The sequence below is a fragment of the Typha latifolia genome, chromosome 13 (assembly GCF_019914945.1).
Source record: "Typha latifolia isolate L0001 chromosome 13, TyphaL0001v2, whole genome shotgun sequence".
Lineage (NCBI taxonomy): Eukaryota > Viridiplantae > Streptophyta > Magnoliopsida > Poales > Typhaceae > Typha > Typha latifolia.
This window is the reverse complement of record NC_133098.1, coordinates 8,134,150-8,150,272: the sequence shown is the minus strand read 5'-3', so window position 1 is coordinate 8,150,272 and position 16,123 is coordinate 8,134,150. Positions and strand designations below refer to the sequence as shown.

General features: G+C 35.2%; 1 protein-coding gene across 2 annotated transcripts; it reads left to right on the top strand.

Moving 5' to 3' along the window:
* Window positions 1–3,189: 3,189 nt before the first annotated feature.
* Window positions 3,190–14,080, top strand: LOC140800323 (histidinol dehydrogenase, chloroplastic). Of its 2 annotated transcripts, none has more exons than XM_073155050.1 (16): window positions 3,190–3,343; window positions 3,525–3,619; window positions 8,502–8,578; window positions 8,798–8,919; window positions 9,009–9,061; window positions 9,182–9,254; window positions 10,831–10,932; window positions 11,015–11,116; window positions 11,225–11,296; window positions 11,366–11,428; window positions 11,512–11,553; window positions 12,121–12,180; window positions 12,668–12,778; window positions 13,102–13,272; window positions 13,431–13,521; window positions 13,623–14,080. In XM_073155050.1, the coding sequence occupies exons 4-16, from the start codon at window positions 8,827–8,829 to the stop codon at window positions 13,895–13,897; spliced, it is 1,308 nt and encodes a 435-aa protein (XP_073011151.1). In that variant the 5' UTR covers window positions 3,190–3,343; window positions 3,525–3,619; window positions 8,502–8,578; window positions 8,798–8,826; the 3' UTR covers window positions 13,898–14,080. The 2 variants fall into 2 exon arrangements, with proteins under 2 accessions (XP_073011151.1, XP_073011150.1); XM_073155049.1 differs by having other exon boundaries at window positions 3,193–3,343; window positions 8,440–8,578.
* Window positions 14,081–16,123: the final 2,043 nt, after the last annotated feature.

The window sequence follows — 16,123 nt, the reverse complement described above, 5'->3', positions numbered from 1 at the left end:
AATCAGAAAATTACGAAACTAATTGGGTTAGATCCGTAACTTCTTGATCTACAACTTTTATATTTATGATCTTCACATATTCGAACTGTAGAATAATGTGGATGATGGTGGTGGTGACTGGTGGAGTGGATATTAGAGTTATAGATGGGTATGGAGATGAAGGTGGATTGTGGATGTGGTTAAAGGATGTAGACGAATGGAACAAAGTGGTCGAGATCTCAAAGAAGAGGGGTGGCTCGATAGTCAAGGGAGATTAAAAATTAGGAGAGGTCTTGCCAACGGTAAAGGTGGAAGGTTGGTGAAAAGGGAGGAGGGAGAAGTCTAGAAAGAAGATAAGAGGCAAGAAATTAATAATCGAATTGCATAATGAATTCGGCTGCCATCCACATATATATAGAGGCTAGCCAATAAATCCTAAAACAATATGAAACCCTAATTCTAGAGGATTCCGAACGCACCAAAACACGTTCTCTGTAAGTGCGAACGCAATGCAAACGTTTGAACTCGCCCGACCATATTCGAACGCACAATATGCGTTCTCTATATTTGCAAACCTGATGTAGGCATTCGCAAGGGCATTCGAACACGACCCCTCCTGCGTTCAAACGCGATCTATAGGAATTTTATTTTAATGAAAATAAACACCTAATGCAATAAGAAAAGATCCTATCTAAGTGTATTTGCGAACCTGATGCAGGCATTCGCAAGGGAGTTCGAACACAACTTATAGGAATTTTAGTTTAATAAAAATAAATAATTAATGCAATAAGAAAAGACTCTAACAATGTGTATCATAGAATCATAAATTTTGGGAGAAAGTTAGGGCTTTCTCCCTATTTATACATATCCTATCAAGATCCAATAGTTATAAATCATATATATATATATATATATATATATAACCGAGCCTAATTGAGTCGAGCGAGCTAATGACTCAGCTTGATTTTTTTTCGAGCTTGATTTTTGGGCTCGGCTCGACTCATTTAGAGCTTGAGCTGAGCTCTTATTGAACCAAGCTCGAGCCAGGCTCTTATTGAACCGAGCTCGAGCCGGGCTTTTATCGAGCCCATGAGTTTTTTTGACAGGCCTAATCATGCTGGAGGTCAAAACATGCATGTACATAATATATAATCTAATCTAATTTGAGAAAGACGTTTAGGGGATAAGACTACTTACCTCATATTAGAAGACCCAATACACGTGTCTCTCATGTCCATCAATCAACCATCACTCATCGCTAATAAGGTTCATGGGATCTCACATAGGGGGTTCGGGATTTGAAATATTTAGGTAACATGAAACTAGTCGTTTATCTAATTAAAATCCGTTCATGTAAAATATGATGATTTATTAGGTTTTAGAATTTCTAATTCTCTTTATAACTAGTTAGATTTATAATTATAAATATAAATATAAATATAAATATAGATAAAAACCTAATTGTAATTAAGTTAAGGTTCTCACTCTATCTTAATTAATTAGTGATTATGTAGTCTTTACTTTATAAAATAATAAATAAATAAGCCTAGTATTTCATTTGTTAAAAAGTAATAATATATAATAAATTATTAGAATTACTTAAAATGTATCTCATAAGAATATTAGTATATAAATCTAATAATTATAATTTACAAATCTATCTATTAATCTAATATAAATATAAATAAATAAATATAAGTATTACCTATATTTATGTGTAATAGTTTATAACCTAATAATTAATTATATTAATTATAATTAATAATAATCATATTGAAGAATATATATATTACTATTAAAATAATTAATATCTAAATAATCTATTTGCATTAATTAAGAAAGAAATACCTAAATAAATAAACAAAAATAAAATTAAATTAAATAAAGAAAAGCATTCCTACTTGTGTTGGGCTCGACCCAGCACTGTTGTAGAAACATGAGGAGAAGAAGTTGAGAAAGAAGAAGAAGAAGAAAGGAAGAAGAAGAAACAAGAAAGAAGAAGAAAGAAGAAGAAGAGAAGAAAGGGAAGGGAAGGGAGGGGAGGGGAGTACAGACTCGGACTGGCAGGAAGGGCACTCAGCTGCTGCTCGCCAGCCAACGACTGGCCTCTCGCCGATGGCTCGGCTTGGCTCTAGCGAGCCCGAGCTTGGGCATGTGCGAGAGGGAGATAGATAGATAGAGAGAGAGAGGGAGGGAGAGAAAGAGAGGAAGGGCGGGAGGGAGAGGAGCTCATCGACGCTTGTGGAGGTGGCAACGGTGGGTTCCAAGGATGATGGTGATGGCGACAATAGGCTGGCGTCGGCAAAAGAGAGAGAAAGAGATTTAGAGGGAGAGAGAGGCGGTGGGAGGGGGGCTATTGGTGGCGGGGCCCGTGTCACGTGGCCGGCCACGTCGTGCCATGCAATAATTTTTTTTTTAAAGGTTGGGTTGTTACATGTCTTGAATATGGATACTTGATACATATGGTGATTTTAAAAAAGTTTGGATTAGAATATAGATAATTTGTAGCAAAAAAAGCCATTTAGTTGGCAGAAATAGTCCCCCCCCACCCCCATTTATCGAATTACAAATTTAGGCCTTTTATACTAATTTAGACTAATTTACCCTTTTCATCTCAATGCGTACATTGTTAAAAATTAGAGCCTATCTTTTGCATAAGTGATGATTATAAATTACACAGATGATACATAACATCTTTTCTGAAATCTTAATATGCACATTGTTGAAGATTGCATTGTATATTTTGCATAGGTGATGCGTAACGTTTTTTTGAAATTAGAGCGTACCTTTTGTATAGACGATGTGTATAAATTATATAAGTGGTGCATGTCATTGTTTTTTAAATTAAAACATACATTTTATATAGTCGATGCGTATAAATTATATAGGTGATGTGTAACATTTTTAAGACACGACAGTCTTTTTGAGATTTGTCAGGGCTAAATTAGTATAAAAAAACAGGCCCAAAATTGTAATTTTATTAATGGGGAGCCTATTTTTGCCGATTAGAAAATTGAAGGATTTTTTGCTGCAAATTGCGAGAATATAAATACAAATATAGGAAAATTTGTATATGATAGGAATAATGAATATTTATTTATCCGCATATTATAAATAACGAAACAATCCTAAGACCCAAACCGACCCGACTACTGATTATTGATTAACAAAGTTAACAATTTAACTTCACTAACCCTATCCATAACCCGTCTCACCCTACCCGTCTGCATCTCTCTCCCCCCTCTCTCTCTCTCTCTCTCTCTCTCTCTCTCTCTCTCTCTCCCTCTCCCCGAAGGCCTCCCAATTCATCCGCCGGTCGACGCCCCCATCTCTCTCCGACGGGTCTTTCTTTCTTTCTGGAAAGGTCTTCTACTTCTTCTTCCCAATGCCCATATCTTATTTGCCATATTACTCAAGAAGAACATTTGATCTTCTTGTTTCTGTCCTTGATTGTTTTGTCCTTATTTTTTTAAACCTTTCTTGGCCGATTTTTCTTTGATTTGTGATGATTTCTAAAGTGGGGTTTTCTTTTGGTTGGAGAAAAGAGTGAGTTTAAACCCCGGAAGAGATTGCTTCAAGCTCGGGAAGCAAAGAAACTTAACCAAAGAAGTTTCCTTTCTGTGATCATACTGAGAACTAGGTACTTTCTTGCTCTGCCTTGTAATTTGTTCAACTTTTTTTGGTGCTTCGATGATTTGTGTAATGTGCCACTCTTAGAAATAAGTGGAATGATATCTCCTTTGTCTTTTCGTGCTTCTTCAATATGCATAACCCCTTGTTATGCTTTGCTTATTAATGTTATGTAACACTTGCTAGATGCTATAATATGACTGTTTTTGTAGATTGCCCAACACTATTCTAGTTTTTTAGAATGTGGGCTTTGCTCTTTTGATTTAATTGTGAACTTTTGCAAAAAGGCTAGATAAGAAAAACTGCTGTATCTTTCTGTCTTCCATTATGTACAATTTTTCTGTTATATAATAGGAGTATCAAGTCTGCTATTTTTTTTTTATTACAGTATAGGAAATTGCAGTGGCATCTACAACTGCAACAGTTCAAGATGATAACTGTAATATTGTTATTTAAGATGAACAAAGAAAAATAAGTTGATGTCAGATGTCTGGAAGGATTTTGAGAAAGTTTATTTAGAATCATTGCCTTCTATAATTTAAATTATAAGCGCTATAAGAGTTATAATTTTCAGATTATTTTTTTCCCTGTTTGAGATGCCATCAATTCAGTACAGACTACTTATTCATATAACTTTTTATGAATTTGGGTTGTCTAATGTATGTATTATGACTGTCATATTGACACTCTCCTTACTTTGGTAGAAAATATGCTTTGTGATTAGGAAAATTTGAGTTCAAAACTATTTTTGAAATTTTCTTAGTAAGCTTTGCATTGGCGATCCGTTAATTACTAAATTCACACCCAACCTAGTTTCCTTAAGAGAATACATGTGATTCTCATGTTAGGATGCACAGTACAGTAGTGCGGATCTAGTCCTACCAGTTGAATTTGAATGTAACGATATGTATCGGCCAGATCAGCCGTATTGGTCGTCTGGATCGGATCAGACTTTTTAATTACGTAAAATTTTAAATATTATTTAAAAATACAGGAAAACTTCTAAAAATTTAGAAAAACATTCACCAAAATAAGAAAATTAAGAAAGAAAAATTATGGTGCAACAAAAATTGAAAAGAAGAAGAGATTAGAAAGAGAGTGAGTAGAATAAAGTCAAACAAAACAAAGAAAAACCAAGGTGCAGTGAAGAAGAAGAAGAAGAAGAAGAAGAAGAAGAAGAAGAAGAAGAAGAAGAAGAAGAAGAAGAAAAGAGAAGAAAAAGGGAGAGAGTGGAAGAAATGAAAAAAATTGAGAAAAAAATAAAAAATAAATTAAAAAATTATACTACGGAGTTCGTCGGAGTTCGCCAAAGCTAGATCTCTCCGTAAGAGAAACAATGATTATATGGTGAGGAGATAAAAAAAAGAATGAAAGAGTGAAAGAAAGAGAGTAATAGAGAGAGAGAAGAAAGAGTGAAAGAGAGAAAGAGAGAGATTTCGGATCAGTCGATCCGTATCGGGATCAGCTGATTCGGCGAACCATGATTTGACTTGTTCAGCATCGGTTTTTTGAATCTCTTCGCATGTACAATCTTCCATAATGTATGTTTTTTTATCTTACATTAATCTTAGATTGTACAATATGTTTAAGTGTTTTGTGTCGACAAACTTGCCATTACATAAAATTGTATGAACTAATCCAATATATCTTATTTTGAGTGTGGTCGTGACTATTAAATACATACAATCGATTATTGTCATACATTGAGCAATGCACCCACCTGAACGGGTCCAAACAGGTATATCAACACCAACACCGTAATCTAATTTACCATTACATAAAATTGCACCAACTAATCCAATATATCTTATTTTGAGTGTGATCATGACTATTAAATACATACAATCGATTATTGTCATACATTGAGCAATGCACCCACCCGGACTCGTCCAAACAGGTACATCAACACCAATATTGTAATCTAATTTACCACATAAGCTAATTGGTTAGACTTGGAGCTAATAAATCACATTGTTAATCAATTAAAATGGTTTAAGTCAACAAAAAATAATTATTAGGACTTGGATCTAATAAATCACCCGTGGGAATTTGGGTTTCCAAATAGGCCTTACGACTAGAATGTATTCGATAGTCACAGTCGCATCCTTGGCTCGGATAGTAGTGTTGTGTTCCTCCTTGTTTTATCCTTCGGCAGGAGGTGACTATTCCTAGAGTTTTCATTTTCTTTTTGTAGTTAGGGATTTTTCGCTTCTCTAACCTTTTAGGGATTTCTAGGGCCGTGTATCTTTGACTGGTAGATCGCGACGAAGTTGTAGGCTAACTTTAGGCCTTTTGCTCCTATGAATCCTACAGGGTTGTGCTTTATGTTGTATTTTGTTTGTGCCTTAGGGCTTGCTATTATGTTTTTCATTATAGTGTTGTTTCATTGTGGTAACCAAGTGTAAGACTTGCTCAACGTTGCCATATTTTCCCTCTCAATTTGTCTATCAAATTGTCGTCAATGATTTAATGAAGCTTTGTGTCTACGGGCTTTTCCTAAAAAAAGAAAAAAAAAGTCAAGGCCCTAAGATGTCAAAATCCAAAGGTTCCATGCACTTAATAGAAAGGAATCCGTATAAGAGCCATACATAATTTCTAAGTTATCACCATTCTGAATCTGAAGGGAAGACGCTGCCATTCCATCCACACGTGCCCTAGCAACTGTCTGATCTTATTTTGAGCATGATCGTGACCATTAAAACATATGATCGATATGCTTGGCATACATAAAGCGATGCACCTGGACGGATCCAAATGGGTACACCAACGCTAATATTGTTATCTAATTTACCACATTAGATAACTGGTTAGACTTGTTAATGAATTAATATGGCTTAACTCAACATAAAGAGTTAATATTTAGGGCTTGGATCTAATAGTTCACCCATGGGAATTTGGGCTAGAGTGTATACGATATCATCTCTAGCTCGGGTCATGGTGTTGTGCTCCTCCTTTCTCCTTTTTGATCCTTCGATAGTAGGAGATCGTTCGTGGAGTTTCTATTTTCTTTTTGTAGGTCGAGGATTCTTACTTCTCCATCCTTCTAGGGATTTGTAGAGTGGTATTTTTGACTGCCTGATCACAACGGAACTGCAGGCTTATTTTAGATCTTTTGCTCTAGAAATTCTTTAGGGTTGTGCTTCGTGCTGTATTTTGTTTGTGCCTTAGGGCTTATTATCTTGTTTTTCATTGTTGTGTTGTATCACTATTGTAACCTTATTTTCTTTTCAAATTTTGTATCAAACCGTCTTCAATGATTTAATGAAACTCTGTGCCTATAGAAATCATGGATATACCCCTAAAAATAGGCCCTAAGAAAAATCCAAAGGTTCCATACACTCATGGAAAGGAAGTCGAATAGAAGTCACAAATATACCCTAGGTTATCACTATTTTGAAGCGCTGAACACAAGTCACTGCTACTCCATCCACACGTGCCTTACCCTCCCCACAACCCCTGACCTACCCATCCCTAACACCCAATCCCTTTGAAGTTCAAAAATTTGGCACGTCTCCACTTTATTTATCTCTTCTCCCTCTCCTTTTGATCTCATTTTGTTCCTTCTATTCTATTTAGTTCTTGGTATTTGCTCCTACCACTCACTCTTTGATTCTACTTAACTTCACTCGTTCTCTTAATTCCATCAGTTGATTTGTTAAACACAAATCAAATTTGATTGTGTAGAATGCTTATGGAAGTGAATTTTTGGAATAAAAATTGCACCTTTTTTTAATTGCTTCCATGTTCTCTTTCTTTCTTTTTCTAAAAAGAAATTGTCTCAAATTTTGTCAAACTTCTGTCATTTGGACTTTTTTCCGAATTAATTTCTTGAAAAGTTTGTAATTCTGAATTTAGTCATGATTCGCGGGATCGGCTGAACTCGATCTCGATCCAGGTCCGATTCGAACTCTCTCTTACTCTCTTTCTTTCACTCTTTCTTTCTTTTTTTCTCTCCTTATCATATAATTATTGTTTCTTTCACGGAGAGATCTAGCTCTGGTGAACTTCGGCGAACTCCAACAAACTCCGATATATAATTTTTTTAATTAATTTCTTTATTTCTCTCTCAGTTTTTTTTTTTCATTTCTTCCACTCTCTCCCTTTTTCTTCTCTTTTTTTCTTCTTCTTCTTCACTGCACCATGATTTTTTTTTATTTTCTTCCGCTCACTCTCTTTTTAATGTCTTCTTCTTTTCAATTTTTATTGCACCATAGTTTTTCTTTCTTTATTTTCTTATTTTTGGTAAACTTTTTTTTAAATTTTTAGAAAATTTTCTGCATTCTTAAATAATATTTAGAATTTTACATAATTAAAAAGTCTGATCCGATCTAGGCGACCAATACGACCGATATGGCCGAACCAGCCGATACATATCGTTTCTTCAGAAGGCCAATCCCTATCCCGATCTCAATTTTTTGAACCTTGAATTTAGTTTTATCCATTTGAATTAGACTTGCATTCATTAGTCTCTTGAATCTATTATCTCGATGATGGTATGTTGAAGTAAATAACCTCTAAATATAATATGTTTTAATGGTATGGAATGATGATGTATTCCTCCGTGGACACATTGGGGTTGATATTTGATGGATTTTCCATCAGAGCCCTATATGCATATGGTTTGGGCTTGTTGTGGTCCTGTTTGGGAGGGTTGGCTAGTTATCCAACCCATACCGGGAAAGACTAGCCCTTTTGTCTAGCCTATAGCTTAACAAAAATTTTGTTCACTATTACTGTATACATAGTTTCCTTTTACCCTGTTTCCATGACCATGAGGATAATTTTGAGTATGATTCTTTTTGTATCTATTTTTTCCTATCTAAATTACAGGACAAAAGGTTATTGATGGATGTTGCATTTGTGTCTTTTGCATGGACTGACCAATTTATCAGCTCGCCAATTGGATGCCAATTTCGAGTATTTAGTGGCCCTAAGCTTACAAATTATAACCGTTATCTTTCGCCTAAAGGTATGTGAAACAATCATCTTGTTCATTTCTTCAAATCTTGGTTTTGGTGGTAAATAGTAATCCCAGCTGTGAACTATTTTACTAGCTTGTTTATGATTCATATTTATTTATCAGTGTTTGACTATGAACTAAGTGTGAATTGCAGAACAGGCAGTATGCAAATAATTAAATAGAAGTGCCAATGGTATGTGTGGTAATATATATTTGTGATCATTGCAGTTTTCAGAGGCCATACTATTAGGTGCTCCATGAAATCTTATAGACTGGCAGAACTAAGTCACGCTGAGGTTGATGCCCTTAAGGCTCGTCCTCGTATTGATTTCACTTCCATCTTTAGTACGGTGGGGTTCCTATTCTTTTCATCATACAGAATCATTGCTCAAGTAATTATTTCAAATGATGATGAAAATATTGTACCTTTTGTTTTTAGGTTATACCAATTGTAGATGATGTTCGGGATAGAGGTGATGCTGCAATAATAGAGTCAGTGTCCCCACTATGTATACTATAATCACATTCTATTATGAGCGATGATGAAGTTGTTATTACTTCTTGAGGTCAATTTTTAGACATTTTAATTCTTAATTTCTGATGTCTTTTCAGTTACACTACAAAGTTTGACAAGGTTGTGCTGGATAAAATAGTTGAGCTTGTGTCTGATCTGCCAGATCCAGAGGTATGCCGTTTGTCTTTGCATAATTTTGACCGGCAAGTTAGTGAACGTGTTGATGAAAGAAATTCTTCTTGGGGTTTTGTTAGTAACTTCTGTTATGTAACACAATCTTCTGGGGGTTCTCTGAACTGGGGAATCTTGGGAGGTGTCTACGTAACACAAATATCTTGTATAGCTTTTGTATCATTGCTCATACTTGTATTCTGTCCTCTCAGCCACCTTTTTCATCTTAGAATTAGCATAGTGTGTTATAAGTTTGTGGAAACTTCTAGATAGATATAGGTAATGCTTACAAAAATTCCTGTCTTACTAAGAGATAAAAGTTATAAAATTATTCATCTTATTATAGAAGTTAAAAAAGAATTTTAGAGGAACTGCTAACTTTTTTGGTTAAGCAAATCTTATCAATATCTTTTGCCTGACTTCAAGCAATGGAGCTCAAAAGAGTGCATCTTGGTGCATGGGATCCTACATGTGATTAGTCTGTATGAAGTGATGCCTGTTGATGGTTGATCATATGGACAATTTTTCTTTTCTTTCTTTGACCTATCATAATATATGATTCTCTTCCTGTAAGATCTTGATAGGGGATCTCAAGATGACTATGTGATAGGTTACGGAATAATTCCTTTAAGATCTAAATTTATTGCACGAAACAGTCCGCGCAACCGAGGGAAAATATTAGCCAAATATTCTCCCGTAGTCAGAAAATTACGAAATCAAGTGAAATCGATCCGTAACTCTCTTATCTACGTTTTTCGTATTTACGCCATTCGCAGATTCGAACTGCAACTGGGACAAAAATACGATATATTGCGGATGATGGTGGTGGTGACGGGTGGAGTGGAAGTTAGGGTTATGGATGATAATGGAGATGAGAATGGATGGGTGGTGTTGTTTAAGGGATATAGACGAAGAGGAAGAAATGGTCGAGATCCTAAAGAAAGGGAAATCGATAAACGAGGGAGATTAGAAGTTAGAAAAGACCTTGCTAACGGTAGAGGTGATAGGTTGGTGAAGAGGGAGGAGGAAAATTAGGGTAGAGAGAATAGAGAGAAGATAGGAGGCAAGAAATCGATAATCCAATAGCATAATAAATGTGGTTGCCATCCACACCTTTATAGAGGTTAGCCAACAATTCCTAATAATAATAACTAACCCTAATTCTAGAGGATTCCAGTCGATCGCATTCGAACGCGCCTGATCGTGTTCGAACGCGCAAAAGGCGTTCTCTGTGTGTGCAAACGCGATGCAGGCGTTCGAACGCAGCGTTTGAACACGCCCGACCGCGTTCGAACGTGACCCCTCCTACGTTCGAACGCGACCTACCGAAATTTTATTTTAATAAAAATAAATAACTAATGCAGTAAGAAAAGATCCTAACTAAATGTATCACTATGTTTCATAATTCTTTTGTATTTGAAATGAGAATATGTTTATTGCATTTATTTCATGCACAAAATATTATTTGTTATATCAATCTTCTCTAAGAAGTTTACTGTCTGCACGCGCATGTGTGTGTGTGTGGATATTATTCACTTTTTAAATTTGATTATCCTAATTATTTGTCTCATTGTAGCTTGATCCAGCTGTGAAGGAAGCATTTGATGTAGCATATGACAATATTTATGCATTTCATGTTGCTCAAAAGGTTCCTGAAAAAATTACTGAGAATATGACAGTAAGGCCTATATTCTATATTAACCTCACTGTCATGCTGTTTGCTTTCACACGCTTATTTTTCTTGTGATGAATGTGGATAGGGTGTGAGGTGCAAAAGATTAGCAAGATGCATTGGCTCTGTGGGACTTTATGTTCCAGGGGGTACTGCAGTCTTACCGTCAACAGCTTTGATGCTTGCAGTAGTATGCTTCTTCCTCCCTTCAAATTAATTTAAAGGGTTAGTCATATTTATGGCAAGTTTTTTTGCCTCTTGTAGACCTGGTTGACTTTTGATTTCATTTCTGGGACAGCCTGCACAGATTGCCGGGTGCAAAACTGTTGTTCTTGCAACTCCTCCAAGTCGTGATGGTAGTATTTGTAAGGTAATGTTTGTGGAAAATCATAGTATTACTGATTTCATACAGGTTTTAGTATAATCATTCTCTTTCCAGGAGGTTCTTTATTGTTCAAAGAAAGCTGGCGTGACACACATACTTAAAGCTGGGGGAGCTCAGGTAGAAGAATCTTGATAGTTGATTTATCAGAAAAATTCATTTAGGCACTTTTGTCAACAGTTATTGTGGCATTCTACCTGCAGGCTATCTCAGCTATGGCTTGGGGAACTGCATCATGTCCAAAGGTAATAACATGTAAAGTATACTATATACTAGTGGAAATAATTGATGATACAGAGATGTATGGCTGCTAGCTATTTTATTGTTCCCCCTAAAAGTTGGAATATTTTGACTTCATGTATATGGGAACCATGCTACAGCTTATTGACTGACATTTGGAACCTATCAAGACCCTTATTTCAGTTGTGTATTTAGTATAAACAGTTGGCTTGCAAACTACGGGATGAGATTTTCAACGTAGATTTTATTTATTTCTTGTTTAAGGCAGCTCCCTCCTTAGGGTGCTTCTGTTTTATGTTTGATGCTTTTCAATACAACAAATATGCCTCCATATGCTTAACATTTCTTGATTTTGTTCTCACTTCACAGTATCCTTAGTGGGCTCAATCTGTTGTTTTATAACTATGAAAATATGGAAAGATGGTTGAATGTTGATGCATATTTCTATTAGGTATTTTAGCAAGTATTCTTACAATTTAGTTTGTGGGCTATTTACTTTTCACTTTTCACTTTTAAGATCTCTTCCTATTTTGTGAATCAGATTGTTAGAATTTTTTTTGTTTCTCTTGCAGGTTGAGAAAATTTTTGGGCCAGGAAACCAGTATGTCACGGCTGCAAAAATGATACTCCAAGTATAATTTTTCACTTTGCAGCTTTTTTAATTTCTTTACTGCACTACCCCCAAAAAAAAATTCTGCAACATTATCTTAATTTTCTTTATTATTGTCTGCATTGTATTTTTATCAGAGCAGCTGCTTATATGTTATCTTCCTTGATGATAGTACAGACCTTTGCATGATAAATGACTGCATTGAGAAAAAAAAAGAAAATCATACTGTTGGAGAAAATGCTATTCCTATGTACCTTAGGCCGGAGCGATATCTAGATTATTTGTTGGCCTAAACAACTTTAATATCTTATTAAAACAATTATGGTTTCAAAAGTCATTTGTTTATTATACAGGCATCTTTGGTTATGACATTCCAAAATCTTGTGTGTATGTGTGTAGTGTGTATACACACATATGTACATGTACATAGGTATGTATATAGCCATACATATTGTGTCACTGGCTATTTCATTGATCTGAACATGATATGACTGTTGAACGGAGTGCAGAATAGCGAAGCTATGATTTCTATCGACATGCCTGCGGGGCCTTCAGAGGTTTTAGTTATTGCTGATAAATATGCCAACCCAATTCATGTAGCTGCAGACCTACTGTCTCAGGTATACTCACATTTCAGTGCAATTTTCCCTCCATTTGTTTAACATTTTTTTTATTTAAGGATTATGTATTACTTGCTTGTGTATGTCAGTATGTACTCACACTTCAGTGCAATTTTCTCATATTATGTGACAAGTGATAGTATACAATAATACATCACCTATTACCTATATACATAGACTCAATGAATAGTGAACCTTGTTCTTTAAAGATGTTACAGCAAGAGACTGCTTAAGTGCCTATCGAATAACTTATCCTTGTTGATAATCTATATTGATCAATAAATCCATTGAGTTCTTATTGGCTGGCGTGGTACTTTCTACAGGCAGAACATGGTCCAGATAGTCAGGTTGTCCTTGTCATTGCTGGAGATGGTGTTGATGTTGGCGCCATTGAGGCTGAAGTTAGCAAACAATGTGCATGCCTTCCTAGAGGAGAATTTGCTTCAAAAGCACTTAGCCACAGCTTCATAGTGTTTGCCCATGATATGGTAGAGGTTGGTGTCTGCCCTAGATATTTTTTAAAAGCACTTGTGCTTGTAACCATGGAATTATTGTTAGGATTTCATGCGCGACCACAGCTTCAATTGTGGACTTGCTTGCTCTTTGAGGCCCATCAAACATGTTACTTTATCTTTTTCCACCCTTTGTGCAGGCAATATCCTTCTCAAATTTGTATGCTCCTGAACATTTGATAGTTAATGTCAAGGATGCAGAAAGATGGGAAGGTTTCATTGAGAATGCCGGTATTTTATGGACCGTTGGACTGGGCGTATTTATTTTAATTTGCTTATTTGGTTTGCCATGCTGATTTGAACACTTAACTGGATTATATTTCTTCTTACAGGTTCAGTGTTTTTAGGGCAATGGACTCCAGAGAGTGTGGGTGACTATGCAAGTGGGACTAATCATGTCCTTCCAACTTACGGATATGCAAGGATGTACAGCGGTGTTTCACTAAGCTCTTTCCTGAAGTACATTACTGTGCAGTCTCTTTCAGAGGAAGGGCTAAGAAGACTTGGACCATATGTGGCCAAGATGGCTGAAGTTGAAGGGCTAGAAGCCCATAAGAGAGCTGTTACACTTAGGCTACAGGAAATTGAGGCTGTCTCACCTGTTTAGTCGATTGGCATCAGCCTTAACAGTGTCTTTCTTTTCAAATGTGCAATAAGCACTACTGAGTGCAACCTTTATATTTATGCTTTCAACTTGGGAAGCTATTGGGATTGCAGGATTGGTTTCTGGCTGAGTTCATGAATTATGCACCAAATGTTTATTGTAGTTAATCACGATTTTGCTTCAGCAGTCTTGATGTGAGAAAGAATGTGATATGCAGCGCAAAACAATAGGCTGTGTTTGTTGGTACTCTTGAAAGAGAATTTCTGCAACTGAATTGAAAAACAATTAAAAGAAGAATAAAAAAAAAACATTCTAGATGCAGTGTTTTCATCAACATTTCTTCCCATAATATGTTGAAATGTGGATGCTTCTGACAACAATGTACAAAGTACTGTAGCTTTAGTATGCATGCTGGGAGTACTGAAAAGATCAAAGCTTTATATATTTTTTTCTTGATGCATGTATCTCTTTTTATTTATTTTTTCTTTAGTAGCTGCCTTTTTAAGGATAGTTCCAATCATCAGTACCATGTATTGTTGGAAAGAATTTTCTTCGAATTTTCATTATTTTCATCATTAATATTTGGGTTTGAGAGGTCTAATCTTGGTCCTCTCCTCTTGGTACTATAATAGTGTATATGATGTAGCATAGAACAATTTCTTTGCACATTAGAAGACTGACAGTACAAGAGTGAATGTTACATAGAAGCATACATGGGATGTATTCTAAGTTGGAATCGGTTTCATATTTTGTGCACATAAATCAAATCAGTTGAGGATAATATGTGGGATTTATAGAAGCTACAAAAAGTTCAAAGTGAACTTAATTTAACTTTTACTTAAGCAGGAAATGAAAAATAAATTACAGTGGGTTTAAACGATATGCATATAGTAGGTTAGTAAAAAAATTACTAAATATCAACTTCAGTGTTTGTAAGGAAATTAAATTCATGATATCTATCATGAAGCAAAGAGTCTTCAAAACATGTCGATTTCGGTCATGATTGGAAGCATGAAATCTCTAGCCACGTTATGCTGCCATCCTCGGAGGGACTCTTTAAGTTACAATGAGATCTACACATGAAGGTGGACATTCCTGAGTCTGAGGGAAGGATACAACTAGATGACTTCTATGTTGTGGAGCAAATATTTGAGTACAGTGACTCTCGTAGGAGCATACTAAGGTGAAGATTATGGCAATTAAACTAGAGAAACATGCCTCAATTTGGTGAGAACAACTCATACTTATATGAGATTATGAAGAAAGGTCAATGCGCTACTTAGGAAAAGATGAAGAAGTTTTTTTTTTTTTCTTTCTTGATTTAAGGTAGGAATTATAATGATAAAATTGTGGGATTAGTGAATGTTTCAATAGATCCGAAGAGTGGGTAACAATAATTTCTTTTTTCTAAGAGATAGTAGGAACCTCTGGCATATACTCTATTCTAAATTTTATATTTATGTGCATCTAATGTGTGCATCCAAAATTTTTACGTGAATATCCTTAACGTTACTTTTTGATATCTTTCGGGTAAAATAAATAGATAAGAGGGCATAAATATATGGTTTTAATGTAATTGGCAAATGAGATAACAATATTTTCTTGTTCTTCATGTGTCTAGATAAGAGAGCATAAATATAAGATTAATTGTAAGTTTCAAGTGGAAGGCAAAATTCTTTGATGAGGTTTGAACGTCATTTCGAACATTTAGATACTGGGAACTACAAAAGCATATAACAAAAGCATATGAGCTAGAAGGAACAAATTCAAATATAAATTTAGAGAAGAGCATGGACTTTTCATTAAGGGTTACAAATTAACTAAAAGAAGAAGCCAGGACAAAACTCGAAATACTTAAGAAAACTAAACCTGAAGTGCCCAGAAGTACCAACAACTTTGGTAGTGAGAATTTGCGCAAATGGAAGGTAAATCCTAGTATTAAAATCCATAATGATATAAGAAAAAGACTTTTTTCCTATTTATTTTCACTATGGTATTATAGGACATAATAGACCTCATTGCATATTGCTACAAAAATCTATACATGACTTTTATTATGGTGTTAGAACAAAATCTATATAGGTTAGAAAGAATTATCTTAAATGTTATATTGTGCACACCACTTTGAAGGCCTTAATTCTAAAATATGGTATTTGGATAGCGGATGTTATAAGCATATATGTCTATGGATAGGTGTTGTAACTTTTGGAGATGGACTTACTGCTCAAA

Coding starts and splice junctions, on each gene's coding strand:
- LOC140800323 (XM_073155049.1), top strand. CDS start 8,455: ATGGATGTTGCATTTGTGTCTTTTGCATGGACTGACCAATTTATCAGC. Junction 9,062..9,181: donor GGTGATGCTGCAATAATAGA/GTCAGTGTCCCC, acceptor ATGTCTTTTCAG/TTACACTACAAAGTTTGACA. Junction 11,297..11,365: donor GTGATGGTAGTATTTGTAAG/GTAATGTTTGTG, acceptor TTCTCTTTCCAG/GAGGTTCTTTATTGTTCAAA.